Source organism: Aedes albopictus, chromosome 2 (assembly GCF_035046485.1).
Source record: "Aedes albopictus strain Foshan chromosome 2, AalbF5, whole genome shotgun sequence".
Taxonomy (NCBI): domain Eukaryota; kingdom Metazoa; phylum Arthropoda; class Insecta; order Diptera; family Culicidae; genus Aedes; species Aedes albopictus.
In genome coordinates, this window is record NC_085137.1 from 342336257 (window position 1) to 342361394 (window position 25138).

At 40.1% G+C, this 25138-nt stretch overlaps 1 protein-coding gene and 1 long non-coding RNA gene across 2 annotated transcripts in view; both read right to left on the minus strand.

The window, feature by feature from the left end:
* Window positions 1-8916: 8916 nt before the first annotated feature.
* On the minus strand, window positions 8917-11146 carry LOC134287213 (uncharacterized). Its single transcript, XR_009997124.1, has 3 exons — window positions 10668-11146; window positions 10529-10610; window positions 8917-10473 (listed from the first exon to the last, which is right to left on the minus strand). It is a non-coding gene; the product is annotated as an uncharacterized LOC134287213 (long non-coding RNA).
* Window positions 11147-18519: 7373 nt separating this feature from the next.
* Window positions 18520-25138, minus strand: part of LOC109431745 (uncharacterized) — a 42124-nt gene continuing 35505 nt past the window's right edge. The window contains exon 5 of the mRNA XM_029866080.2: window positions 18520-18992. Within this exon, the coding sequence (XP_029721940.2) occupies window positions 18559-18992 (434 nt within the window). The 3' untranslated portion in view covers window positions 18520-18558. The remainder of the gene's footprint in view (window positions 18993-25138) is intronic.

Sequence of the window (25138 nt, forward strand, 5' to 3'; positions counted from 1 at the left end):
CGTTTCGTGGGTGCAAACATTCTGGGAAAGTGAAGTGACAACTGTTTGTTGACGGTTTTTCCTAGTTACGGAGCATTTTTCAATCTAGTGTGCATTATAAATTTGTTCTGCATTTCAATCTCTCCCTATCTCGATGGTCCCTTCAATATCGAGATGTAGAGAGTGCATTTTTCATTGAATTTTTTCCTTGCTTCGCTAAATAGGGGTTGTGTGCTAGTAGTGGACCCTGCGCCTATAGTGGACCCCCTTCAGAAAAACTCAAATATGAGTGCCCAAATCAACTATATCCAGGCAACTTCCACCGGGGGAACATCAATTACATTGCTACACAGCAGTTCCTGGCAAACAAATAGCCCAGTGGCCGCAACAATCGGTTATTTTAACTATTTAATGAATGTAAACACTCAAAAGGGTCCACTATACGCACTCTCAGGGAGGGTCCACTATAGGCACCGTCGGCGGCGTGACAGCTAACATGGAAATCAAATGGGGGGTCCACTATAGGCGCCGAGATATTTGTAAATAATCCTGTAATGGACCCCGGTGGTGTCCATTATAGGCAACATCGATGCGTATTTTCAAATGCGTATTTCACTAGAAAAAAATATTAATGTTGTATGTTTGACGGTCTTAACATAAAGAGGGGACGTGAAACTTATTTAAAAAATCCACTTTGGAACAATCCACTGCCTTCACATAGCTAAAAATCAGCAGAAGTAAATTTCGATGGCTTAGGGGGTCCACTACTAGTACCCAAACCCTAAGATGACGTTTTCTTCCAGCGAAAGCTTACGCGATACAGCAAATCGCCAAATTTCACACTAACACAGCAGAAAAACTGTCAACAATAACTTAATACACATGCATTTTCAGCGAAATGCTTCATTTACATGACAACAATCCACTCCCACAGCTAACAGATGACCGCCGTCAAATATCAGGATTGCCAACTTTCCAGCGATGGCTGTCATGTTTCTTTGTCGCCGAATCTGGCGCTGGGTCTTCGGCGCGGAATCCCAAAGGTGGGAATACTATTTTGGGGTTTGCGCGCAATATACATGTATTACCCATTACAAGTACTTTCACACCATGGAATACAATGATTCACGCCTGCACGTCTCTCGCAAGAACTATCAGGCGATAATACGATTTACTTCTAGTGCTCTCAAAATCTCAAGTGCAACTTGCAATCTCTAAGTCAGACCAATCTTCCTAGAGGCATCCTCAAACCATGGAAACACTACACTGCCTTCAAACACAACATGCAAGGCATCGCCTCTTCATCATCCAGCCAATCATCACACTGTTCCCAATCAATGGATCCACCAATATGTCCTGGTTTTCTTCAAGATGTAATGGAAGCACTTCCCAATTCCCAAGCACCCTACCTGAAGCAAGGAGCTTCTAAAGCAAATTACTTTATTTCCATGCGCCCCCAGCCATGGAAATGTTACCATGTTGTGGTTACAGGAACTGCCAAAACCGCTACCAACTACTATTGTGTATTCAACGCACCCTTAAGTTATGACAACACAACACCTCGATGTCACCTGATTGCAGGAATTTACGGATCCTTTTCCAGGCGCCCCCAAGCCATGGAATCACTACCTTGCTCCAATGCACCCTTTCAGGGACTTTCAAGGTTAATCATTCTCTTTGATCGGCAACCCACAACGATCAAATGTTTCTTTCGACCGGCAATCCGCCACGGCCTCGATTATAACCGGCACCCGCAACGGTTAAATTTCTTTCGACCGGCACCCGCCACGGTCTTTTTGTCTTTTTTTTTTTAACTGGCACCCGCAACAGTTAAATTTGCTTCGACCGGCACCCGCCACGGTCTCATGTGTTCTTTTAACCGGCACCCGCCACGGTTAAAATTTTCTTCAACCGGCAACCCGCCACGGTTGAAAAAAAAATTGTTCAGATAAATACCGATTGTGCAAATAATTACACTTCCTCTTTTAACTTCACCTGCCGAATTGTTGCACCGTTTCTCCCATCATCACAACAACAACCAACCTGCCAGCAATCCATCTGAAAACAAACACGTTCAAGGGGCCAAAAAAAAACATTCACCGTATACGAGGCCTTCCATCCCATCTTCGTCGCCAATTGTAGGGTCCACTTCCGGAAGCAACTCTCGCAACGGCAAACTCCACCTCTCCAGTTCAGAAGCTTTCTCCGGTCGTTCGGATTCACCAGACTTCCCACGGGTTCGCTGTCCGTCGTCCGCCGACGCTCCACACTATCGCAACTGTCACTCTACACGCTCCTTCGTAACTGCTCAATTCGCACCATCTACACACTCAATGTAAACATAGAGAGTGCATGCCAATACAAACCCTACAAACAAGCGCAAGTTTCGACTAATGATGACATTTGTTTTCATTTTGCTAGTTGTTATAAAACTGTTACACTTCAGTTTGACAATAACAACAGGATTTTTATAAGTTTTAATTTTGTTTGTTTCATGAAAACTCAGTTGCAACATGTTTGCAACGATGATCATTTCCATTTTAGTTGCAGGTGCTACTTGGGCCTAGCCCAGCAGGGTAAACTGGCACAACTAGTCAATGAGGCATGCCGTATGAAGCTTGAGATCCTAGGACTAAGTCCGTTGGCCAAACTTTGGAGAGCACAGATTGGCGTCGGGCCAAATTCTGCTATACTCTGTCCTACGAGGTGAACACGCTCCTCGCCACCTTGGAGTTGGTTTCCTGCTCAGCGCTCACGCCCACGCTGCGCTCATGAAGTGGGAACCTATTAATGAGCGGATAATTGTGGCCAGATTCAGAACACGGATTCGAAACCTTACCTTGATCCAATGTTACGCGCCAACCGATGCTGCTGAATTGCAAGATAAAGAGAACTTTTACAGTCAACTGAATGCTGTCGTGGACAAGACTCCGAAAGGTGATATCAAGATCCTCATGGGCGACTTCAACTCGAAGGTTGGTTCCGACAACTCGGACTATGAGCACGTCATGGAACGCCAAGGTCTCGGAGAAAACGGAGAGCTGTTTACAGAGTTTCGTGGCAACAATATCATGGTGATTGGGGGATCGCTCTTCCCTCAAAGTGACATGGGTTTCCCGTGATGGCGTCACGGAAAATAAAATCGACCACATCTGCATCAGCCGAAAATGGAGACGGAGCGGAGCCTTCTTGATGGGCGGAACAAACGTAGCGCCGACATTGCATCCGACCATCATTTCCTAATCGGCAAGATCCGAATGCGCACTGCCAGGATCCAGCGACAAGAGGAGAAAATCGGGTGCCGGTTCAACACACGCCGACTTTAAGACGCTGCGGTGAAAAGGTTCTTCGTCGAGGAGCTAGAGAACCGTGCTGCGAATATTCCAGAAGGTGGAAGCGTAGAAGATCAATGGACCGCCATCAAGAACGCCTTCATCGCCACCGGCGAGAATAATTTGGGTGAGCTACGCACCCGAAGAAAGCAGTGGATCTCGAATGATACCTGGAGGAAGATAGAGGAGCGAAGGAACGCCAAAGTCGCAATAGAGCGAGCGAAAACACGCAGAGTGAAACGCTCATGTAGACGGGACAAAAGAGCATGGGCGGACTCCCTAGCCGACGAAGGCGAGAAAGCCGCAAACACCGGCGACATCCGTCTCTTCTACGATGTCTCACGTCGCCTTAGTGGGACCAAGATGAATATCAGCTGAGATGCTCAAATCTGACTCCGTAGTATCCACACAACTACTGCTTCAATTATTCTGCAACATATGGGAAACCACGGCATTTCCGTCCGACTGGATGCAAGGCGTCTTAGTAAAGATACCCAAAAAGGGTGACCTGACTGTACAGGGGATAGACAAAATGATCGGGACAGGCAAAATTTTCACTTTCCAAAAAATGTTCAACTAGCTGTAACTTTTCAAAAAGTGCATCGATTATTCTCAAATTTTTACTGTAAGTTCTTCGACTAGCTGTGTATCAGTGGACAAAATTTGGAAAAGATCAGACTATTCTTCACGAATTTATGTAGATTTTTGAAAAAGATAAAATTATCCGATAGCCAACTTTGAGCTGTTATATCTCCGGATTCAATTAACCGATTGCAATGAAATTTTGACCATTCATGACTTATATAATGAACTCTGGAAAACATTTGACTTAACTTGAAATTTTTAACAAGCGAAAAAGTTATAGCGATTTTATTTTTTTCACGATTTTTTGGTAATTTGGTCTATTTTTCTTATGCATCCCATTACTTTTTCAATTTATTTGTGGCTATGTTGTTACTTTCCTTCAAAACGCATTTATATATAAGTCAAATAGAGGGAAACTAAATGAACTATAATTTGCATCTTGAATATTGAAACGATGTTGATGTTTTTGATAATTTGGTGTTTTATTAGAAAAATAATGTAATCGTTATAATTTTCTTCCGTGTTAAGAATATTAAGTTAAGTCAATGGTTTTTCATTACTCATGATATAAGTCATTAATGGTCAAAATTTCATTACATTCGGTTAATTGAATCCGGAGATATAACAGCTCAAAGTTGGCTATCGGATAATATTACCATTTTCAAAAAATTTTATAACTTCGTGTAGAATTGTCCGATCTTTTCCAAATTTTGTCCACTGATACACAACTAGTTGAAGAACTTACAGTAAAAATTTGAGAATATTTGATGCACTTTTCAAAAATTTACAACTAATTGAACATTTTTTGAAAAGTGAAAATTTTGCCTGTCCCGATCATTTTGTCTATCCCCTGTATGTGATAATTGGCGGGGCATTATGTTACTGTGTATCGTTCTCAAAGCCCTCTGTAAAGTGATCCTAAACCGGATACAGTAGAAGATTGACGGCAGCAAGCAGGATTCCGTGCTGGACGATCCTGTGTAAACCTTATTGTCACGCTCCGTATCATCCTGGATCAAATCAATGAATTCCAAGAGTCTCTCTACCTGGTGTTCATGGATTACGAAAAAGCTTTCGACCGTCTCAATCACGGAAACATGTGGGAAGCTCTCAGGAGCAAGGGTCTCCCTGAGAAAATCATCGGCCTCATTGAAGCACAGTACAGGGCATTTTCGCGCAAAGTACTGTACAACGGTGTTTTGTCCGGTCTGTAGTATCCGCCGGTGACCGCATCTCTCTCCTTGCACTTGTGTTAGTGCGTCACTGATCAAGACCCTACACGATCCCATCCGGGTCGTTGCTGAAGTGAGGCAAGGATATATCCTATCACCGCTACTGTTCCTCATCGTAATCGACGAGATCCTGGTAGATGCGATTGACCGTGTACCAAATCGTGGATTGCTGTGGCAGCCCATTACCATGGAGCACCTAAATGACTTCGAACTGGCTGATGACGTTGCTCTCCTAGATCACCGGCGCTCTGATATGCAGAGCAAGCTCGATGACCTTGCCAATGGCTCCTCAGCGGCGGGTCTTACCATCAACGTCAACAAGACTAAATCGTTGGATGTAAACACGGTCAACCCTTCCAGATTTACGGTAGCTGGGGAATCAGTGGAGAATATTCAAAGCTGCCAATATCTTGGTAGCCAAATGGCGACACAGGTGCACGGATCAAGAAGGTGAGGGCCGCTTTTACGAGTTTAAGAAATGTATCGAAAAACAATCATATCAGTCGACGTACCAAAATCCGAATTTTTAACTTGAACGTGAAATCTGTGCTGCTATACGCCAGTGAAACCTGGTGTGTATCAGCGGAGAACACGCAACGGCTGCTGGTCTTTATCAATAGATGCCTGCGGTATAAAATTCGTGCATGGTGGCCTCACAATTGGATCTCCAACGTGGAGCTCCATCGTCGATGTCATTAAAAGCCGATAGAGACAGAAATTCGGGAGTGAAAGTGGAGGTGGGTCGGCCACACTCTACGCAGGGGCGGAAACGAAATCTGCAAGCCAGCGTTAGACTGGAACCCAGCAGGACATTGCAGCAGAGGCAGACCCAGTGGCTCATGGTGACGCAGCCTCAACAACAAAATCAAGCAAGACGACAGAAATTTGACCTGGCCACAAGACGAAGGCTGGAATTCGCCCAGGATGTAAATCTTTCAATTGCACCACCATGGGTGCCCAGGACTAAAAGTATTAAGTAGTAATAAACACACGAATATTAGGGCGAAGCACTGGACTGTTTTGTGATATATAGCATAGCAGAAGGAGAACGGGGGGTTCGGGTTAGGAGGTGATGTGTCTTGTCAAATGGCAGTTCGAAAGAGACATCAACAAAGCTCACATCGAGCTATCCCATTGTTAAAGGTTTCTTGAGAATATACAATGCTATGTGCCGGCAGTTCAACTTCGGCTACCAACCAAGTAACAACTTTTATTTAAACCCTAAAACTCCGAACCTCTTATTCAAGTCAGTTTAATCAGTAAAGACATTACAGTTTGGCGGCGGCGGATGATTTTTTTTTTTTCACCAAATTGTGCATCAAATAGTGAAAACTTCTGTGGCAGACCTGCAAATATCGTACCAGCGCCAGTGGTGTAGTGAATCAGCCGAAAATCAATACATAGCTTACATCGAGGCAGCGGGCGCTACAAGGTCATTATTCGCGAAGGAGGCCACGAGGTATTTAGTTGAAGAGCATAGCGTAAAACTTGGTGTAACAGGTAAATTTCTATAGCAACGGGTAATACGGTGAGTGGTGTATAGTGAGTGCTTACAACTGCGTGTAATTTGCTCGATACGTATAGAAATCGACACCAAAATTGCGTTTTTGGCGATTATTTTCGCATACTTTACGCCATCCTATTAGGTGCCATCACCTTTTGTTTCGTTTGTTCATAGCGTCAGCCATTCTTTATGGTCCATTGCACGAATTTATGCTGGCCTGCTTATTCTCACGCGAAATTTGACGTTTGAGCGGTGCCGACACCGCTCAAACGTCAAATTTCGCGTGAGAGTAAGCAGGCCAGAATAAATTCGTGCAGTGGACCATACAGCAACGAAAAGGCCTTTTCGATTCTTCACGAGGGGGAACAACACAATAAACAAGAATTGTACACAAAAGCTTTTGTTTGACAGCCATCATCAAAAGATTCTTTTCAAGTTTATGTTTCAGTTATTAGAATAATTCTAAGAGTGTTATTCTCTTCAATTCAAATCAAGGTTTAAAGTAAAGTGGAAGTGGACTTTCTACGGTGCCATAAGTGTGTTACCCAACGAAACGGAGAAATAAACGAACGTTCTAACGGATCCGACAACAAAGTCAACGACACCGATCCACTCAGCAGGAAGTAGTCACGTCAAGGGTCACGTCGACGTTTACGAGACAACAATCCGACGGCCTACGTACCGTCAGGTGGTGAGAAGTTGGATTGATTCGGTGAGTTTTTATTTTTATTACCCTTCAAATTGAGCTGATTGGATCTCATTCGATGTTTACAGAGGCATATTATTATTTGTGCTTAGCCATTACCAATTGCACTTTATTTCAATACTAGCTGACCCGGCAAACCTTGTATTGCCCATTTTAATTGTAGATTTTGCACTACGACATAGTTTTCCATTTTTTTTGTTAATTTTCTTAACTTGTTCTACATATGAACAGGAGCATAGACACCATCAGGAAAAAATGAACCGTTTAAAAATCTTGCTGATCATTTCATTCATTATTTAGTTGAGCCATACAAGGGTATGTAAACTCATTTGTATATACATTGAAAGGCCGTCTCAGAGGTACGTTATCTTCCATTTGGTACATTTGTCCCCATCCGTTTCCATAATCCAATATTCTAAGTAGAAGTTCATACTTCTATTAGAACATGATTCTTACCTGAGAAACAAATAGTTTGTTTTTTTTTTATTATTGTCTATCTTTATTTGATTTTTTATGTGAAGGCCCACTCTTTCATAACACTGCTAAAGAACAGCCTATTTCAACAGAATGAAAAATCTCAGATAAATTATGCTGTTCGGTGGTTTGGTTGCTAACCAACTCTTAATCTATGTAACTTAATGGGACAAATCAACCATAGAGTTAACAGTTCAACTGCCATAAACTACACAACAGTGCCACTCGAAATAAAAACCTTCGATAAAAAGAAGGAAACATTTAGGTATGTTGTAAATTTTAGCAGTTGGTCCGTAAAGAAAATGTAACAGTTTGACTTGAATGAACTGCCTATTATAAAAAGAAGGTAACATCTCTGATGGAGTGAGCATTATAAGCAGCAGGAGTACAATCTGGGTGACAAAGATGGCATGGTGATCATTCTGCCTGTGGATTCAATGAACGTTCGGGCTGATGTCCATTCGGGCTATTCTTCATTCGGCTCTATGAACTTCGGCCCAATAGCCGTCGGCCGTACACTTTTTCCTGGTTATGCAAAAATTTTATATTTTTTGTATAAGAACCCCCTCTACCCTCTGGAAGGGCTCAAAGACATTTCATGCCTTCAAAAATGTCCACATGGCAAATTTAGTTCGTTTTGCACATATTATGAAGACATTCTTTGTATTCTGTTTCATTAGGATGGCGGGGTGTTGCGCCGACATGAAGGAGGGGTCGCAGAACATCAACCTTTGAAACTTTCCTTGCCTTCAACACCCTCTACATGAAAAATTTTGTTTTATTTACTTGATTTATTTTTGATTTATAAGTCATGTTTTATGTGTATGAGAGCCTTTACCCTCCTTACCTTTACCCACCACCATAGGATCATTTCTGGTCTTAAGAAACCTTCACATTTTTTTACTAAGAAGAAGTTCAAACTTCTATCAGTATATGCTTATTAACTGGAAACACACAATTTGTGTTTACTTGTCTGAATAAATATTATCTTATGTCGTTTTTTTGTCTAGAATGTCCACTCCTTCAAAATCACCTATTTTCAAAAGAATGAAAAATCAGAGATCAAATATTGACCAGTGTGACTTGAAAGAACAGCATATTATTAAAAGAAGGAAAAATCCTAGATGGAGTGAGTAGCATAAGTATCAGGAAATACAATCTGTGTGTCAATTCGGGAATGATGATCATTCTGCCTGGTGGCATTTTGGTTTAAGGCGAAACTGGAAGCATTTTCTCATTTTTTCGGTTTCTGATTTTTTATTAAATAACGAAGCAATATTTGATGAAGGGGTCTCGCACCGCAACAAAAATGTCTTGTCTTCAAAAAGTTCCACATGCAAAATTTGGTTCCACTTGCTTGATTAGTTCTCAAGTGACGGATAAAGAGAGTCCGACTGTTGTGATCTATAGAGCTACTAATTTCGGCACTGCAGTCCTGGGGAATTAGAACAACAGTATTAGATTTTTCTCAACGTTTCGACTCGTGTTAGTAATAATTTTGACTATTCGTTTTTCGTTTGGGTTGACATAAGATTGTCGTAGCTGTTTTTTTTTCTCTTAATTTCACTTAATGAAGCAATTGATTTCTTTGCACTACACTTCTGGTGGAGGTAACGGTTGGTTTGAAAAATTTAAAACTTTCGTTTTAATTCCCCGAGACAGCAGTGCCGAAATTAGTAGCTCTATAGTTCTCAAATTATGTAGAATATTCCATTTCGTTTGTAATCGGTTTCGGAGAGGAAGAGGTCACAAACCTTCTTAAGAACCTTGCCTAATCGAGCAACACGCATGTCGGCATGTCATACGTCATACTCATAGAGACGTATGAGCTAACGCAATCAGTCCGGACTTCTTGCGGCTCGTAATCACCATTGGAAATGATGTACATTATGATCGCCTCGCCAGTAACTTCGCCATACTCTTGTGTAGCCGGTGCCAAAAAAATGGTTTTAAAGTCCCTTTCAAGCAGATGTATGTCGTAAAACCTATCGATTGTGGTGGTTCCGAGACCAATCACTTTTGAAATGTTAATTGCAATCAGGGATGCAAGAATGACAGAATCAACGAACTGCAGCCCAAACTTAATTTGTCATTACATTTTTTTTATTTCTCTTATTTTCAAAGATCCTACCTTCCCCTACTTTTTCTTAACTCTAGTTCGTATAGCTTAACTTAAGGTATTCGTAGCTCACCGACCTTGTGACTGCCTCAGCAACCGTGTGCCATTGTGCCTCACCAATGGTGGTCTCCAAGCGATATGCCGGGCAGCTTACACTCCGCCATCGTCCTCATCGAACGGTGGGTATATGTTCCCTCGAATCGCCGAGGCCGTTAACTCTCGTAGCTGCCACTCTCGATATCGTCTCGTGACCTGCGTCTGGAGAACTCCCGATGGCTCTGCGGATGAAGTGATTCGCCTATGCCTAAGCGCCTGGTTGTGCCGATTCGCTCGCACCGTGGGTTCCGTGCGTGACTTGATGTCTAACGCCGTGTGTGCGATGAATTGCCGCAGTTTGTTTTCAGCCCTGTGGGGTGTTTAGGTTAAGTGTTGTTCATCCTAACTGTGGATTATTTCTTTACCCTGTGAAGGGGCTTGTTTGGTGCGATACACCAACCGCCGAGTAGTTCGATCTGGAGCTTATTCGCGGGTGGTTTAGATTCCTGAAGAGTACGTCAATTAGTGTTGGAGTTTGAAGTGCCTTTTGTTATAACTTACAGTGCCTTTTCGCAAGGATACCCGATCGTGCCCGATCTCTCTTGTCAGGTCCGCCTCTTGGAGAATTTGGTGAATACGCTCCCTGTCATTACAAATCGGTTATCATCAAATGAACTTTGACCGATGATTATTGACTTACTGAAAAGCGATGTTGGCCGCAAATCGTGACGTTGACCGTCCAGGTGCAGCGGATTGGGCGAACCTTCTCCCAACGGCTCCCGACACGTGCGGAGTCTTGTGACGCGGGTTTTGCCTGTTTTGTTTGTTTGTTTTTTGGCGGAAGTCTTTTGCTGGCACGACACGTCACGCACGACGTTTCTCGGCAAACGTCGTACTGCGTGCCTACTGTGTTTTTTGACGTACAGCTCCATTGGCACGTCCCCGCGAAAGTCATCTGTATGGGAGCCACCCGTTTCCGAGACCGGAGAGTTCTCACACCAAGCTAAGAACCTTCCCCGGCCTCAAACATACCCACATACAAAATTTCACACCGATCGGTTCAGTAATTTCCGAATGCATAGCGGTCAGACAGACAGACAGACAGACAGACAGACAGACAGACAGACAGACAGACAGACAGACAGACAGACAGACAGACGGAAATTCATTTTTATATATATATATATAGATATAGATATATAGATATATAGATATAGATATATAGATATAGATATATATAGATATATAGATAGATAGATAGATGTCGAAGGTCAATGTAACCACGACAATAGAACCATATCGCAAGGGTACGCCCTTCGGAGAGTGGGTCGAACGGCTGCAATTTTATTTCTCGTTGCATAATGTCACACTTGAAGAGAAAAGGACTTATTTCATAACCATTAGCGGACCCATAATATATCATGAGTTGAAGCTTTTATTCCCAACGAGTAATTTAACCGATGTGTCCTACGAGGACATGATAGCAAAGCTGCGTACTCGATTAGATAAAACAGAATCTGATTTAATTCAGAGATTAAAATTTAACAACCGCACCCAACAGCCTGATGAAACGGTAGAAGACTTTGTTTTATCCGTGAAATTACAAGCTGAGTTTTGTTCCTTTGGGGATTTTAAGGATCTGGCTATAAGAGATCGCATTTTAGCGGGCGTTCGTGAGAAATCTCTTCGCGAACTACTGCTAAACGAGGACAAACTTACTCTTGCCTCAGCAGAAAAAATAATAGCAACCTGGGAGTTGGCTGGGAAAAATGCTTGAAATTTAAACAACAATGACGACGACCAATTCGGTCGAATTGCTTCGCTGACGCCGGCTGCAAAAGATGCTTACAATGGAAGGGAAGTAGAAAATTCACCTAGGATTCCGGTTAGAGATAGGCTTGGATATAAACCATTTCCCAGAAGAGCTGACGACACCGGACGATTCAGGAACCAGAGTTGGAGAGAAACGGACAAGTTTAGGCCAGGACAGTGTAGACAAAAACCAAACTATGCAGACATGATTTGCAATTTTTGTGGAGCAAAGGGACACATAAATAGAAAATGCTTTAAACTGAAAAATATGACGCGGGACTCAGTTAACATGCTGGACGAGTACGAGGAGAAAGCCAGCACGGATGGACACATTGCTGGCCTGCTGAACCGAATGCGGACGGAGAACTCGGACAGCGACAGTGACGACACAGACTCAGGTGATTTAACTTCCATGATGGTTTCTTCCATAAATAAGATTAGTGATCCCTGTCTAATAGACCTAACGGTAGAGGGTAAAAAGTTGCAAATCGGCATCAACATTTCAAAAAGGCGTAACTGCTTTTACAACCAATTACTTCTCACAGAGCTGTGCATCGCATATCATTCATCTTACGCAATTCACATCCATTAAACGAATAAGGAGGATTTTATCTTTCTATTTGTGCTAGTGGATTGCTCGGGAGGGATGAGATACGGTCCACAACTTTATGAGAAGGCATTGGTTGCTAAAGCAGTTTCGCCCTTTTGAAATGTTGGTGCCGAAATGGAGGCTGATTGCGGCTCGTCCGTATCTGTGATAGGTAAAGGCCATTATTTTTCAACATTTAATACTCCTTTAGAAAAGTGCAATAAACAGTTAATTGTGGTTAATGGAGAGAAATTGAAAATAGAGGGCAAAGCAATGGTTTCAATAAAGTTCCATGGAACTGAGGCAAAATTAAAACTTTTGGTTTTGAATACCACCATTTCATTCCTCTATTTGGCAGAACATGGTTGGATGTATTTTTCTCTAAATGGCGGCAATTTTTTCTAATGCATTGGCCATCAATAACTTGATTGAAAAAAACGTAATGGCAGAAGTTGAGGATATTAAGCGTGAATATAAGGATGTGTTTGTTACAGATTTTTCGTCCCCAATAAAAGGTTTTGAGGCCAACTTGGTGTTAAAATCGGATGCTCCCATATTTAAGAAGGCTTACGATGTCCCGTACAGATTAAGGGAAAGAGTTGTGAATTATCTAAACCGACTAGAGAAAGAAAAGGTAATAACCCCAATCAAAACCAGTGAGTGGGCGTCCCCAGTGGTCATAGTAATGAAAAAAAATAATGAAATAAGATTAGTGATCGATTGCAAGGTGTCGATAAAAAAGGTTATAGTTCCTAATACGTACCCACTTCCTACGGCGCAAGATTTGTTCGCTAAGTTGGATGTAAGGTTTTCTGTGCACTAGATTTGGAAGGGGCATATACCCAATTGGCTTTGACGGAAAAATCCAAATATTTTATGACTATTAACACGATAAAAGGCTTATACACTTATAATAGATTGCCACAAGGGGCTTCGTCTAGCGCTTCAATTTTTCAAAATGTCATGGACCAAGTTCTAGGAGATATTGAGTTTGTTCATTGTTATTTGGACGATGTGCTTATTGCTGGTAAAAACATGGAAGATTGTAAAGCAAAATTAAACCTCGTACTTGAAAGAATGCGGAATGCAAATATAAAACTGAATTGGGAAAACTGTAATTTTTTTTGTTACGCAGTTGGATTATTTGGGACATGTTTTGAGGGAAAAGGGTTTATTGCCATGCCAAAGCAAAACTGCTACCATACAGAATGCAAAAACTCCTAAGAACACGACAGAATTGAAATCATTTCTAGGCATGATAAATTATTATAACAAGTTCATCCTACATTTGTCCGCAAAGCTTTCGCATCTTTATAATTTACTAGCTTGCCCCTGGCAAACTTTGTCTTGCCTACTGCGTTTTTTGACGTTTCAAGTATTTTGCCAAGCCCATGTCCCCGTACGCAAACTGCATGAAAAATCTATTTTCAAAAACTCTCAATTTCTTCATGTTTTTTGCCTCATAAACCTTCCTTGGGTAAAAACTAACAGAACAAAACCAAAATGACCCGAATCTGTTGTTCCGTTTGTGAGTTATGCGCGGTCCCACGTATGCCATTGCATTTTTATATATATAGATAGATTGAAAAATGGAGTGAAATTTATTTGGGATAACAATTGCAATAAAGCATTTCAAGACAGCAAGCGAGCCTCATTGAGTGCACAGTTCTTAGAGTTTTACGATCCAAAAAAGCCTTTATTTATTTATTGTCGTCAATCAAACGTAGACCAGTTTCAATAAATACACTTCACTTAGTTGTTGTATCTGATGCTTCGGGGTATGGTTTAGGGGGCGTAATTGCTCATGTGGTTGATAATGTGGAGAAGCCTATTAGTTTTACCTCGTTTACATTAAACAATGCCCAAAAAGCGTACCCAATTCTCCATTTGGAGGCATTAGCTCTAGTTTGCACTATAAAAAAAATTCAATAAGTACCTTTACGGGCAGGAGTTTACGGTTTATACAGACCATACACCATTAGTTGGGATCTTCGGCAAGATAGGTAATCATTCTATATATGTAACCAGGCTTCAAAGGTATATTTTAGAACTGTCAATTTATGATTTTACTATTCAATACAGGCCATCATCCAAAATGGGAAACGCGGATTTTTGTTCGAGGTTTCCTTTAGAGCAGTCAGTACCAAATGAGTTTGACGTTGAACACGTTAGAAGTATAAATTTCAGCAAAGATTTCCCAATCGATTGTAAATAAAGTGGTGGACAAGGTGACAAAATCGGACGAATTTTTGCAGAAAATAATATCTTACATGAAAAATGGTTGGCCGGAGAGTCCGGGGAAGCGTTACACTGATGTATTTTCAAATCAACATGAGCTTACTGTACTGGTTTGGAATTAAAAAGGATATTGAAAAATTTGTATCGCTCTGTGAAGAGTGTAATAGCATGGCAATTGTCAATAAACCTGTGGAGAAATCTTACTGGATACCTACTAGCAAACCGTTTAGTAGGATACATATCGATTTTTTTTTTTCATTTCAATCATCACACATTTCTGCTTATTGTTGATAGTTTTTCAAAGTGGCTTGAAATAGAATGGATGAAAAAAGGTACTGATTGCAGTAAGGTTTCGAAAAAGCTGGTAACGTTTTTCGCCCGTTTCGGATTACCTGACGTTTTAGTGTCAGATAGTGGTCCTCCCTTTAACTCTCACGCTTTTGGAGACTTTTTGAGGAAGCAGGGCATTAATGTGCTGAAGAGCCCGCCGTACAACCCCTCCAGCAATGGCCAGGCGGAACGCTTAGTTTGAACGGTTAAGGAAGTCTTGAAAAAATACTTTTTAGAACCAGAGATGCTAAAGCTAGATAATGAGGACCAAGTCAATTTGTTTTTAATAAACTATAGGAATAGTTGTTTGACGAGTGACGGACAATTTCCGTCAGAGAAAATATTTTCATTTTACCCTAAGACAATAATGGATTTACTTAATCCCAGGAAGCAGCATAAAAACCATTTAAAACCACAGCCGATTGATGACCACACGGTGTCAAATGACATCACAAATACTAACATGTTATTGCATGACTCTATAGATTTTTTTTCTCCTCCCCTGTTGGGGAAATTAAGCCACTGCGTCCAATAGGCTGAACTTTTGTGGCATATGACTCTATAGAAAATCTGACGGCTGGTGATATGGTTTGGTATCGAAATAACAATCCACATCACCACGCTCGCTGGTATAAAGCCACGTTTCTTAAGCAGTTTTCGAAATAGTAGTTTACGCAACAAGGTGCAGAATGACGATTTTTACAGCACGAGTCGTACATTTATCCAACGAGGCTTGCCGAGGTATGACTCGTGCTGAAAAAATCATCATTTTTCAACTTGTTGCATAAATAACTATTCTGACACGCAGGTGAAAAATAAAGCCTGCAAAAAATCTTAACTGCTACAGCAAATGAAATGTAATATGTTATTAAGTAGTATCGATAATAGCTTAAATTTATTTTACCAAATTAGGATGATAGTGTGTTATAATACACAGAACACCTAGATTAAGTTGAAGAATGTAAAAATTGATTGAGATACCAATAAAGATTATTAAAAAAAATGGATTCGGTCCCGCTGGAATCGAGGAAAAGCAGAAAGCGTAACTGTCCGGAAGCATCCCTCGATACTACCCGATTCTGAGGCGTTCGAAAAGAAAGCGTATGGCGAAGGCTGACAGTGACTTTATTTACCACTAATAGATTCACATAAACTGTGTTCTGAATTGTTTTATTTGAATAGTTTCCAATTTAAGTGTATTATTGCAGTAAATTTGATCGTAGTTTAAGCCAAATGCATGTCTTGAATTCTGAATGGAATTGTCTGAACTAATTAATGATCTTTCTTAAAATGGGAAGAACTGATGTATCCTGTCAAATGACAGTTCGAAAGAGACAGCAACAAAGCTCACATCGAGCTATCTCATTGTTAAAGGTTTCTTGAGAATATACAATGCTATGTGCCGGATGTTCAACTTCGGCTACCAACCAAGTAACAACTTTTATTTAAACCCTAAAACTCCGAACCTCTTATTCAAGTCAGTTTAATCAGTAAAGACATTACAGGAGGAAATAAACATTTAACAATAAACACTTGTTCCCTTTTACACTTAATTCTTGAAGGACTTTCAGTGGGTTTCAGGGGGTTTTCGGTGATGTTTCAAAAAGGTTCAGCTTAGCTTAGCTTAGACTGACTTACATGTCGATGGTTGCTCTTCCGTGATTGATCTGAACTGGTATGAATTGGTCCACTGCACGAATTTATGCTGGCTTGTTTACCCTCACAGAAAATTTGACGTTGGAGCGGTGCCACACCACTCAAACGTCAAATTTCGTGTGAGAGTATGCAGGTCAGCAGAAATTCGTGCACAAGTTCATAGGGCACGGCATTGTTTTGATTTTATATGGGATTTTGACGTTTTTTGGCTTTGTTGTTTACAAAATTTCTGTAGAGTGGAGAAGGAGAGAAGTTCATGCGGTGCCAAGCCCGTGCACAAGGAAGGGGGGGGGGGGGGGTTTCGGTGTTTAACCCCCTCCATTACCGATGCTCCATACACTAGGCGCTCCGCCACCTTTTGCCGAAATTGGGAAAAACCCCTCCCTTGGCGCCACTTCTATGCACGGGCCTGTGCAGTGCCCTATAGTCCACCACAAACTTTAACGTCGCCTTTTTTTTATTGGCGTTTCAACGCACGTGTCGATGTGGAACTTCATTAGCTCAGTTGGTAAGAGTGCAGGAATAGCAATCTAGAGGTTCGTTGTTTGATTATGATTTTTTTAAATTAAAATCTTTTATTTTTGAGTTGCCAGATGAGTGAAAAGAACCTTGTTTTAAAGTACCCTCAGGGGATGGCCAAAATGTTTGGGATAGGCAACTTTTTTTTCTCTCACAAAAAAGTTCAACACACTGTAACTTTTCATAGAATGCATCAAATATTCTCAAATTTTGACTGTTTGTCAACCTATCATATGTGCATCATTGGTACAAATGGCTCGATTGGTTAATCTTTCGCGAAGTTATAACCGTTCTGGTAAAACGCAAAAATTTAAGGCTACTAATTTTTGAGCAGTCATATCTCGGAGACCAGTGAACCGAATTGAATAAAATTTTGATCTTTTATCTACAATATATTAATGCTTGAAAATCATTTAAAACATGGGTACTTTTTAAACGTTGAAAAAAGTTATGATGGCTTGACCCTTTTTGGATCTTATTCGAAAAAATGCATTTTTTTACATCAATGTCATAAAATTTTATTTTTGATATCCAAAGATTTTCAGCTTCTGTTCATAAGATAACTATAAAAAGATATATTAGAGTCTATTTGGATTGATGGAAGAACACATTTAGTAATGTTTGTGCAGTATAGTAAATTTGACTTATTTTCCTCTAAATGGGTGAAAATATCAAACTATCATAACTTTTTTCAAAGTTTAAAAAGTATCTATATTCTGATGAATTTTCAAGCACTATTATATTGTTGATAATCGCTCAAAACTTCATTCAATTCGGTTCACTGGTCTCCGAGATATGGCAGTTCAAAAATTGATAGTCTTAAGAATATAGTTTTACCAGATCGATTATAACTTCACGAAAGATTACCCATTTGAGCTCAAATTTGCACCACTGATACACTCTATGAAAAGTTACACCATGTTGAACTTTTTTGTGAGAGAAAAAAAGTTGCCTATCCCAAACATTTTGGCCACCCCCTGTACCTATACCCGTAGTAAAATGAATTTTATTATTCACGAACTTTCAGATTAGGCAGCCTATAAAGGGCTCTTCCTATTTCTCCGGGCCGGGACCGTGTCGGGCACCGGCCGTGCCCCGGTCAAGAATTTCTTACATGCATTTACTATGGCGTGTTTCACATCACACCGTGCCGGGGCTCGGTCGGGTCCCGGCTGGGCTGGTGAGAAGCTCGCCATAGATATTGTTAGAAAGAAATCGATGACCGGGGCACGGCCGGGGCCCGTTACGGTCTCGGCCCGGTGAAGTGAGAAGACCGCTTAAAATGCGTTGGATCTAGAAGAATGTCTGGCTAAAGTATTCAAATAAAAAAAAAATAAATAAAAAGTCTGTAAATCAAATTATTCTAGCGACGAGTGACGGGAGGATGTTGGTGGTTGAGATCTCAAAATTGAGTCTACGCTGTTTATTGAAAACGTCATTGTAGTGTTTAAGCATTCGTTTGATTCTTTTTGATATCAATATCTAGTGGTGGGTATTTCCATTCATTGCCAATGTAATCTTTCAGATTATCTCTGATCCTTTCAACATAGCTCAGTATGTCAATAAAACTAGCACCACGTGCGTGTCCACATCCCTCGATTGGGCATTTCTCTAATGCTCTCAGATACACGTGTGATCCAGATGGAGCGGCGACCGTATACAACCAGGGTGAACCTCCCAGCCTCTCGTTGTCCTTATCAACGTTCCGCAAATCCATCCTTGGTAAGTGTCCTTCACGAATCTGGTCCAACGCAGTTGCCAATGTTAGATTGTAAAACTGTCTAAGCTTGGGATGGTTGACCTCCCGTTTCCAAAATGCTATATTTGGCACGCCATTTTCTAGCTTTGTCGGAAGACACATTGGTTTGATAGATTGATCCACTGTTACAAAAAAAAAAAAGAAAAAATACTAAAGAAAAGAAATGACATACTACATGAATTCAACTCCACGTGAATTTATTGGCCCAATATAAAAAAAACTGATGGCATAATTAAATTTTGCAATGTAACGTCACGAATGAACGTTTTGTTCATTTTCGGTCGTCCCGTTCTCTTCTCCCCCCCCGAATGTTGACATTTTCCGGTGTTTTGTTTTATTTCCCATTCGTTGCCGACGAATTTCGCCCCAAATCGTATTCGGAGTTGGCAGCACCCTCTCAGATTACAATGAAACTTTCTAGGTATGTACACCAAGACTAGATAAGCCACTTTGCATACTTAGTTTCTTCAAAATTTGTCTGGACTGACTTTCGAAAAGGGTCAAACTTTTTTTATGGATTTTTTAAAAATGACTACTCCTACAAAAAAGTGTTGTATGAGTGATTATCACAAAATAAGTCAAATTTTAAGAAAAAAATACTGAAAAAAATCCAAAATGAGCCCTACACTGAAAAAAATCATTTCTAAAAATTCAAAGTTGATTTAAAAAAAAAACACCATTTTTGATTTTGATGAAATTTTGTCTCAAGACAGGTAATTATATTCCCTACCAACCGTCCATACATCACAAGATGGGCACTTTTAAGGAAAAAAAGTTTTTCTAACAAAAACTTTTTCATGTCCAAATTATTATTTTTTCAGTGTCTTTTTTTAAAAACAAACTAAACCAGTGAAGGTTATCTAGTAATCTCAAAATGCAATGAAACTTATTGTGTCATATGCGACAATGCAATGCACCCTTATTCACGCAGCAGCACTCTAGAAGTACGAAACAATATACAATTAGAACACGCATTTCATACGTGCTGCTGTAATTTCTACCCGAACGTTTCTACCCCATGTTTTTACTAAAGACACTGTATGCTAAAGACACGAAATCTGATGATTGTTGCTGTTGATGATGATTGTCGCGTCATGACGATGATGCTGTCGAGCAATGCTTTTAAAGCGCGTTTGACAGGTCTCCTGCTCGATTGGAATAACATTGACAGCAAATTTGGAATTCCAATTGGAACATTTCGTGTCTTTGCATATAGTGTCTTTAGTTTTTACCTAATATTAGGTAAGGCTATTTATTAGATTCGAACTACCTAATCGGAAAAAAAAACAAATCAAGAGTTGTACCTAAAGCAAATATGAACAAAACAAGAAAATGAATCGGTATCATTCAACGTGTTACTTCTCTTTGGTTATTAAAGGCAGTTCTGAAAAGTAATGGATCAATCGTATAAATCAAAATTCAACAAATTCAAGTGCAGTGCAAAAATAAACAATCCAAAGTGCAACCGTCATAATCTACGGGGCATGTCATTAAGATTGATATTATCGTCGCACCACCAAATCGAAGTCGTCGCTAGAAGCACATGCGAAGTTGCAGCTGCGAAGTAAATTTGAATCTATTTTTTCTGTTGCGCATCATTAAGCTAATTAAGAGCAACAATATGCACTAATCCAAATTGAGTTGCGACATTTCTAAGTAGGTTAAAAATCAATTTTCGCACGTTCGGTCACTTTGTATTTCGACCAAAAGCATAATAGATAAAATTCATTCCATGGGATATACACATGAAATCGACGAATCGATGAGTATTTGTGAGTCATGTCGTGGATTGATAAGTCACAACAGAATCCCGAATACGAAAAAACGCCGATCGGATGGAAACGACGAAACTATGCAACCATCATTTAGTGGGCAGCAACATCATGATGTTCCAGAACCAGAACCGTCAACGAGTGGTCAACAAGTCGAACATGAGCTGGGTAAGTAAGCCTTCAACGTGTTAGCTTCTTTTATATAACTCATTTTGCAGATCGTTGCAAAACTACATTTTTCAGTATTCTTCGTAATTATCCAACCGGCAAGCCTCGTTGGATAAATGTACTACTTGTGCGAAAAAAAATCATTTTTGCAACTCGTTGCATAAATAACTATCATTAACTTTCCACTGCATTCATTATTATATTGTTAACCTTAACTTTTATCTTACAGATATGGTACCATCTATTCCATCATTGGAGTCTATTCCGTCAACAGATCAACTACAGGGTCCCCATAATATTGAGAAGTTTAATACCATTGCTGAAACATTGAGTTGTTGGCAAAGTGGAGGCGTATGACGAGATAATTATGCAGTTAAAGGATAAGTTCAATCACCCTACAACTGACAGAAGCGAACAGATTAAAATACTATCTGTACTTCCTAAGTCTTGGTCGGTAAATAAAATCACAAGAGAGTTTAACGCACCAATGTATATGGCGAGGCAGGTGAAGGATCTTGTTTATGAACAGGGTACCACCGAAAAAAGAAGGGGGCATGGTATTGATGACGATACAAAACAAATAGTAAGAGAATTTTTTGATGATAATGATATCAGCAGGCCAATGCCAGGAACAAATGATTTTGTTTCTGAGGTTCGAAATGGAAAAAAAACAACAAGTTCAAAAACGACTTTTGATGATGTCACTCAAAGAGGCTTATATGATTTTTGTAGATATGTACAAAACTGTGAATATTAGTTTCACAGTATTTACACAGTTGCGACCAAAGCATTGTATTTTACTTGATTCTACTGGTATACATAATGTATGCATATGTACTATTCATGAAAATGTAAATTTAATGTTCAACAGTATAAGAATTGTGTCACAAGATGAAATAATACAAAAAATGCTTTGCGATATTTCCACCAGAACAGATAATTGCTTTTTCCGTGCTTGTGAAAAGTGTGCTTGTAATGAACACATTGAAGAGGAACTTACATTGATATTAGAATCAAATGACAAAGAAGAGATTATATTTCAGCAGTGGTTGAATACTGATCGCTGTAATTTAGAAACGATTATTAAACCTGTTGATGAATTTGTTCCGTATCTTGTTGATAAAATTGACAAACTTATAACACACGACTTTATTCATAAACAACAATCATCATTTCTCAGAAATAAAAAAAATACATTAAAGGATGATGAAATTCTTGCGATTTGTGATTTCTCTGAAAACTATTCATTCATAATTCAAAACGCTGCTCAAGGATATCATTGGAACAACTCGCAAGCAACAATACACCCATTTGAAATTTACTATATGAAAGATAATAAACTTGTAAATGTTAGCTTCATTATCATATCGGAAGTAATGGCTCACGATACAGTTGCGGTCCAGTTGTTCATCTCAAAAATGATAGATTTTATGAAACAATTAACGAACTTTTCTAAAATTTATTTTATGTCTGATGGGGCAGCATCACAATACAAAAATAAGAAGAACTTTGCTAGTCTATGTAGATTCCAGTCAAAGCATGCATTAAGAGCAGAATGGCATTTTTTTGCAACGTCCCACGGTAAAGGTCCATGTGATGCTATTGGTGGCACTCTCAAGCGAATGGCAAAGAGAGCAAGTCTTGCTCGAGATTATGGAAATACCATAACAACTCCACGAGAGTTATATAACTGGGCAGTTGTACAGACAGATAAAAATATAACTAAATTAAATTTCTGTTACGTATCCACTGAACAGTACATTAAAATGTCAGAAAATCTCGAAAAAATATATAATAACGCCAAAACAATACCAGGCACTCAGAAATTCCATAGTTTTTTGCCTATTCCTGGCGACAAAGTAAAGGCAAACAGGTATTCTAATTCAGAAGATGAACCAAAAATATTTAGTATGTTCGGAAAAAAATAGAAAGAACATGTTTGAAATTGGCTCTAAGACACATATATATATATACTAGCTGTCCCCGGCAAACTCTGTTTTGCCTACTGCGTTTTTTGACGTTCCGAATCCAACTTTCAAGTTCAAGTTCCGTTCAAAATGAATCAAACATCAATTTTCATTAATTTCAATATTTCGTTATTTGTTTTTCGGTTCATAAACCTTCCTTGGGTGAAAACTAACAGAACAAAACAAAGATGACCCAAATCAGACGTTTCGTTCGCAAGTTATGCGCGGTCCCACGTATGCCACTGCATTTATATATACAGGGTGACTGGTAATTCGTGTTACACCCGAAAGGAGGTGAAAGTAGATCATATTTGCAGCAAAAAAATGTTCTACAGGTAGGTCCGGAAATCACTGCTAAGTGAGTTATTCAAAAATTAGTGTTATTAAATTACCCCATCTTTAAACATCTCTAACTCAGAAACTATGAACCGTATAATCAATCTTAGCGCATGGATAGAAAGCTTAAAGCTTTATCTTTTAATGCTCTTTGGACAGGTAATTGATAAAAAGTCATTTAAGTGCAGAAATTTTGACTTTTATGTAAAAAGTGCCCAAAAATGTACACCCTTTTCACCTTTTTTGATAGTTTACTCATGAAAAACGTGATAAATGTGAGAAATGTTCTTCTACAAAACATTAATTTTTTGATACGCTACCAAACTGTCCTTTGGTGCAACATTGTATCTTTCATAGTTTTGTCACAATCTTGAATTCAAAATTATGTGAAATAAATCAATGTTTTTATTGCAATACTCTCTGGCAACCCTACACGTTTGCTTGCTGTTGGTCGTCGTGCGCATGGCAACGAAGTCCAGCGTCGCGGCGGCGGTCATCGTTTGACAGAGCCAACAGTGAACGGCAAATTGCGCGCAATGTTTATGAATCAATCTCAAGGCATCCTTTTCTTTGGGTAAAGATTCAATTTGCCTAGATGCCATACACCCAAACTCACTCACTGGTGGAATTTAGCGAGATCATACCGCTGGGTGGCACCGTTTTAAGGGATATTCAAACCTACGGGCCGAGACTGGGTCCGGGCCGGGGCCGCGGCCGAGACTCGATAGGGGCTGTTCATAAACGTCGTAGACTTTTTGGGGGGAGGGGGGGGGGGGGTCTGGACGAAGTCTACGCTCCATACAAATTTCAAAAATTTTGTATGGACAAAAGTCTACGAGGGGGGAGGGGGGGGGTCTGAGATGGACAAATTTTGGTCTACGTGGTTTATGAACAGCCCCATAGGGCTTTTGTCGCTTCGTTCTCACTGCACACAATGGTCATAGCGCCTGCGCACCAGCAATTTATGTTGCGCGAACGCACGCACAGTATGAAGCGGTTGTCATTTATTTTTGTTTTTGTTTCTGCGCACTTTCTCCAGTGTGTTTGATGTACATTCATCCAGAACTTTCTTCTGTAATTTCTACAGGAATCTGGGATTCCTCCAGCTTTTTTTTTATGATTTCCCTTGGAGTGCTTTCTGGAACTCTCCCGTAGTTCTTTCTGGAAAACCTCTAATGAGATTCTTCTAGGAGTCCTTCCTGGTATTTCTCCAGCTACTCCGTCTGGGTTTTTGTCCTTGAGTTCTACTAAAATTTCTTCTGGGATACTTTCAAGAACTGGTTTAGAATTTTTCTCCAGAAATTCCTCCAGGAGTAGCTTCCCACAGTTTATTTATTTTCAGTTCAACGGGAAGCCCTCCTGAAGTTCCTGAGAGTGAGTCCAGGAGCTCCCCAGGCATTCCTCCAGGGCACCCCCAAAAAATACCAAGGGAATTTCTTTAGAATTAGCCCAAGAGTTCCTCCAGCATTTGTCGTAGAACCACCCTAGGATTTTACTGGGAATTTCTCCATTATAACTCTGGAAATTAATGCAGGAGTTCTCCAGCAATAATGCATGCTTCTCTTCAGGATTTTTCCCGAAAATTATTGAAGGACTCAAGGGATTTCTCCAGAAATTCCTGCATTAATACCACCAGGACTTCCTCAAGGGATTCCTCCAAAAAATCCTCCACGATGTCAACTAAAAATTCTTCCAGTAGTTCTTCCAGGAATAACTCCAGAAATTCATTTCGAAATTCCTACAGGAATTTCTCTTCAGGAATTGTGGGAGGGATTTCATCAGGAATTCTTCCAGGGATTTCACAAGACAATTTTTCAATAAATTGCTTCAAGACTTTCTTTAAGAATTCCTCTGACGATTCCTCTAGATTATTTCCACGGTGTCCCCCAAGAATTCTTCCAGTTATTCCTCCATGAGTTCCTGCAGGAATTCATCCCGAAATTCTACCAAGAAATCCTGCAGGGATTCCTCCTGGAATCCCACCAGAAATTCCTCCTAGAATTCCTTCCAGAATTTCTCCCAGGA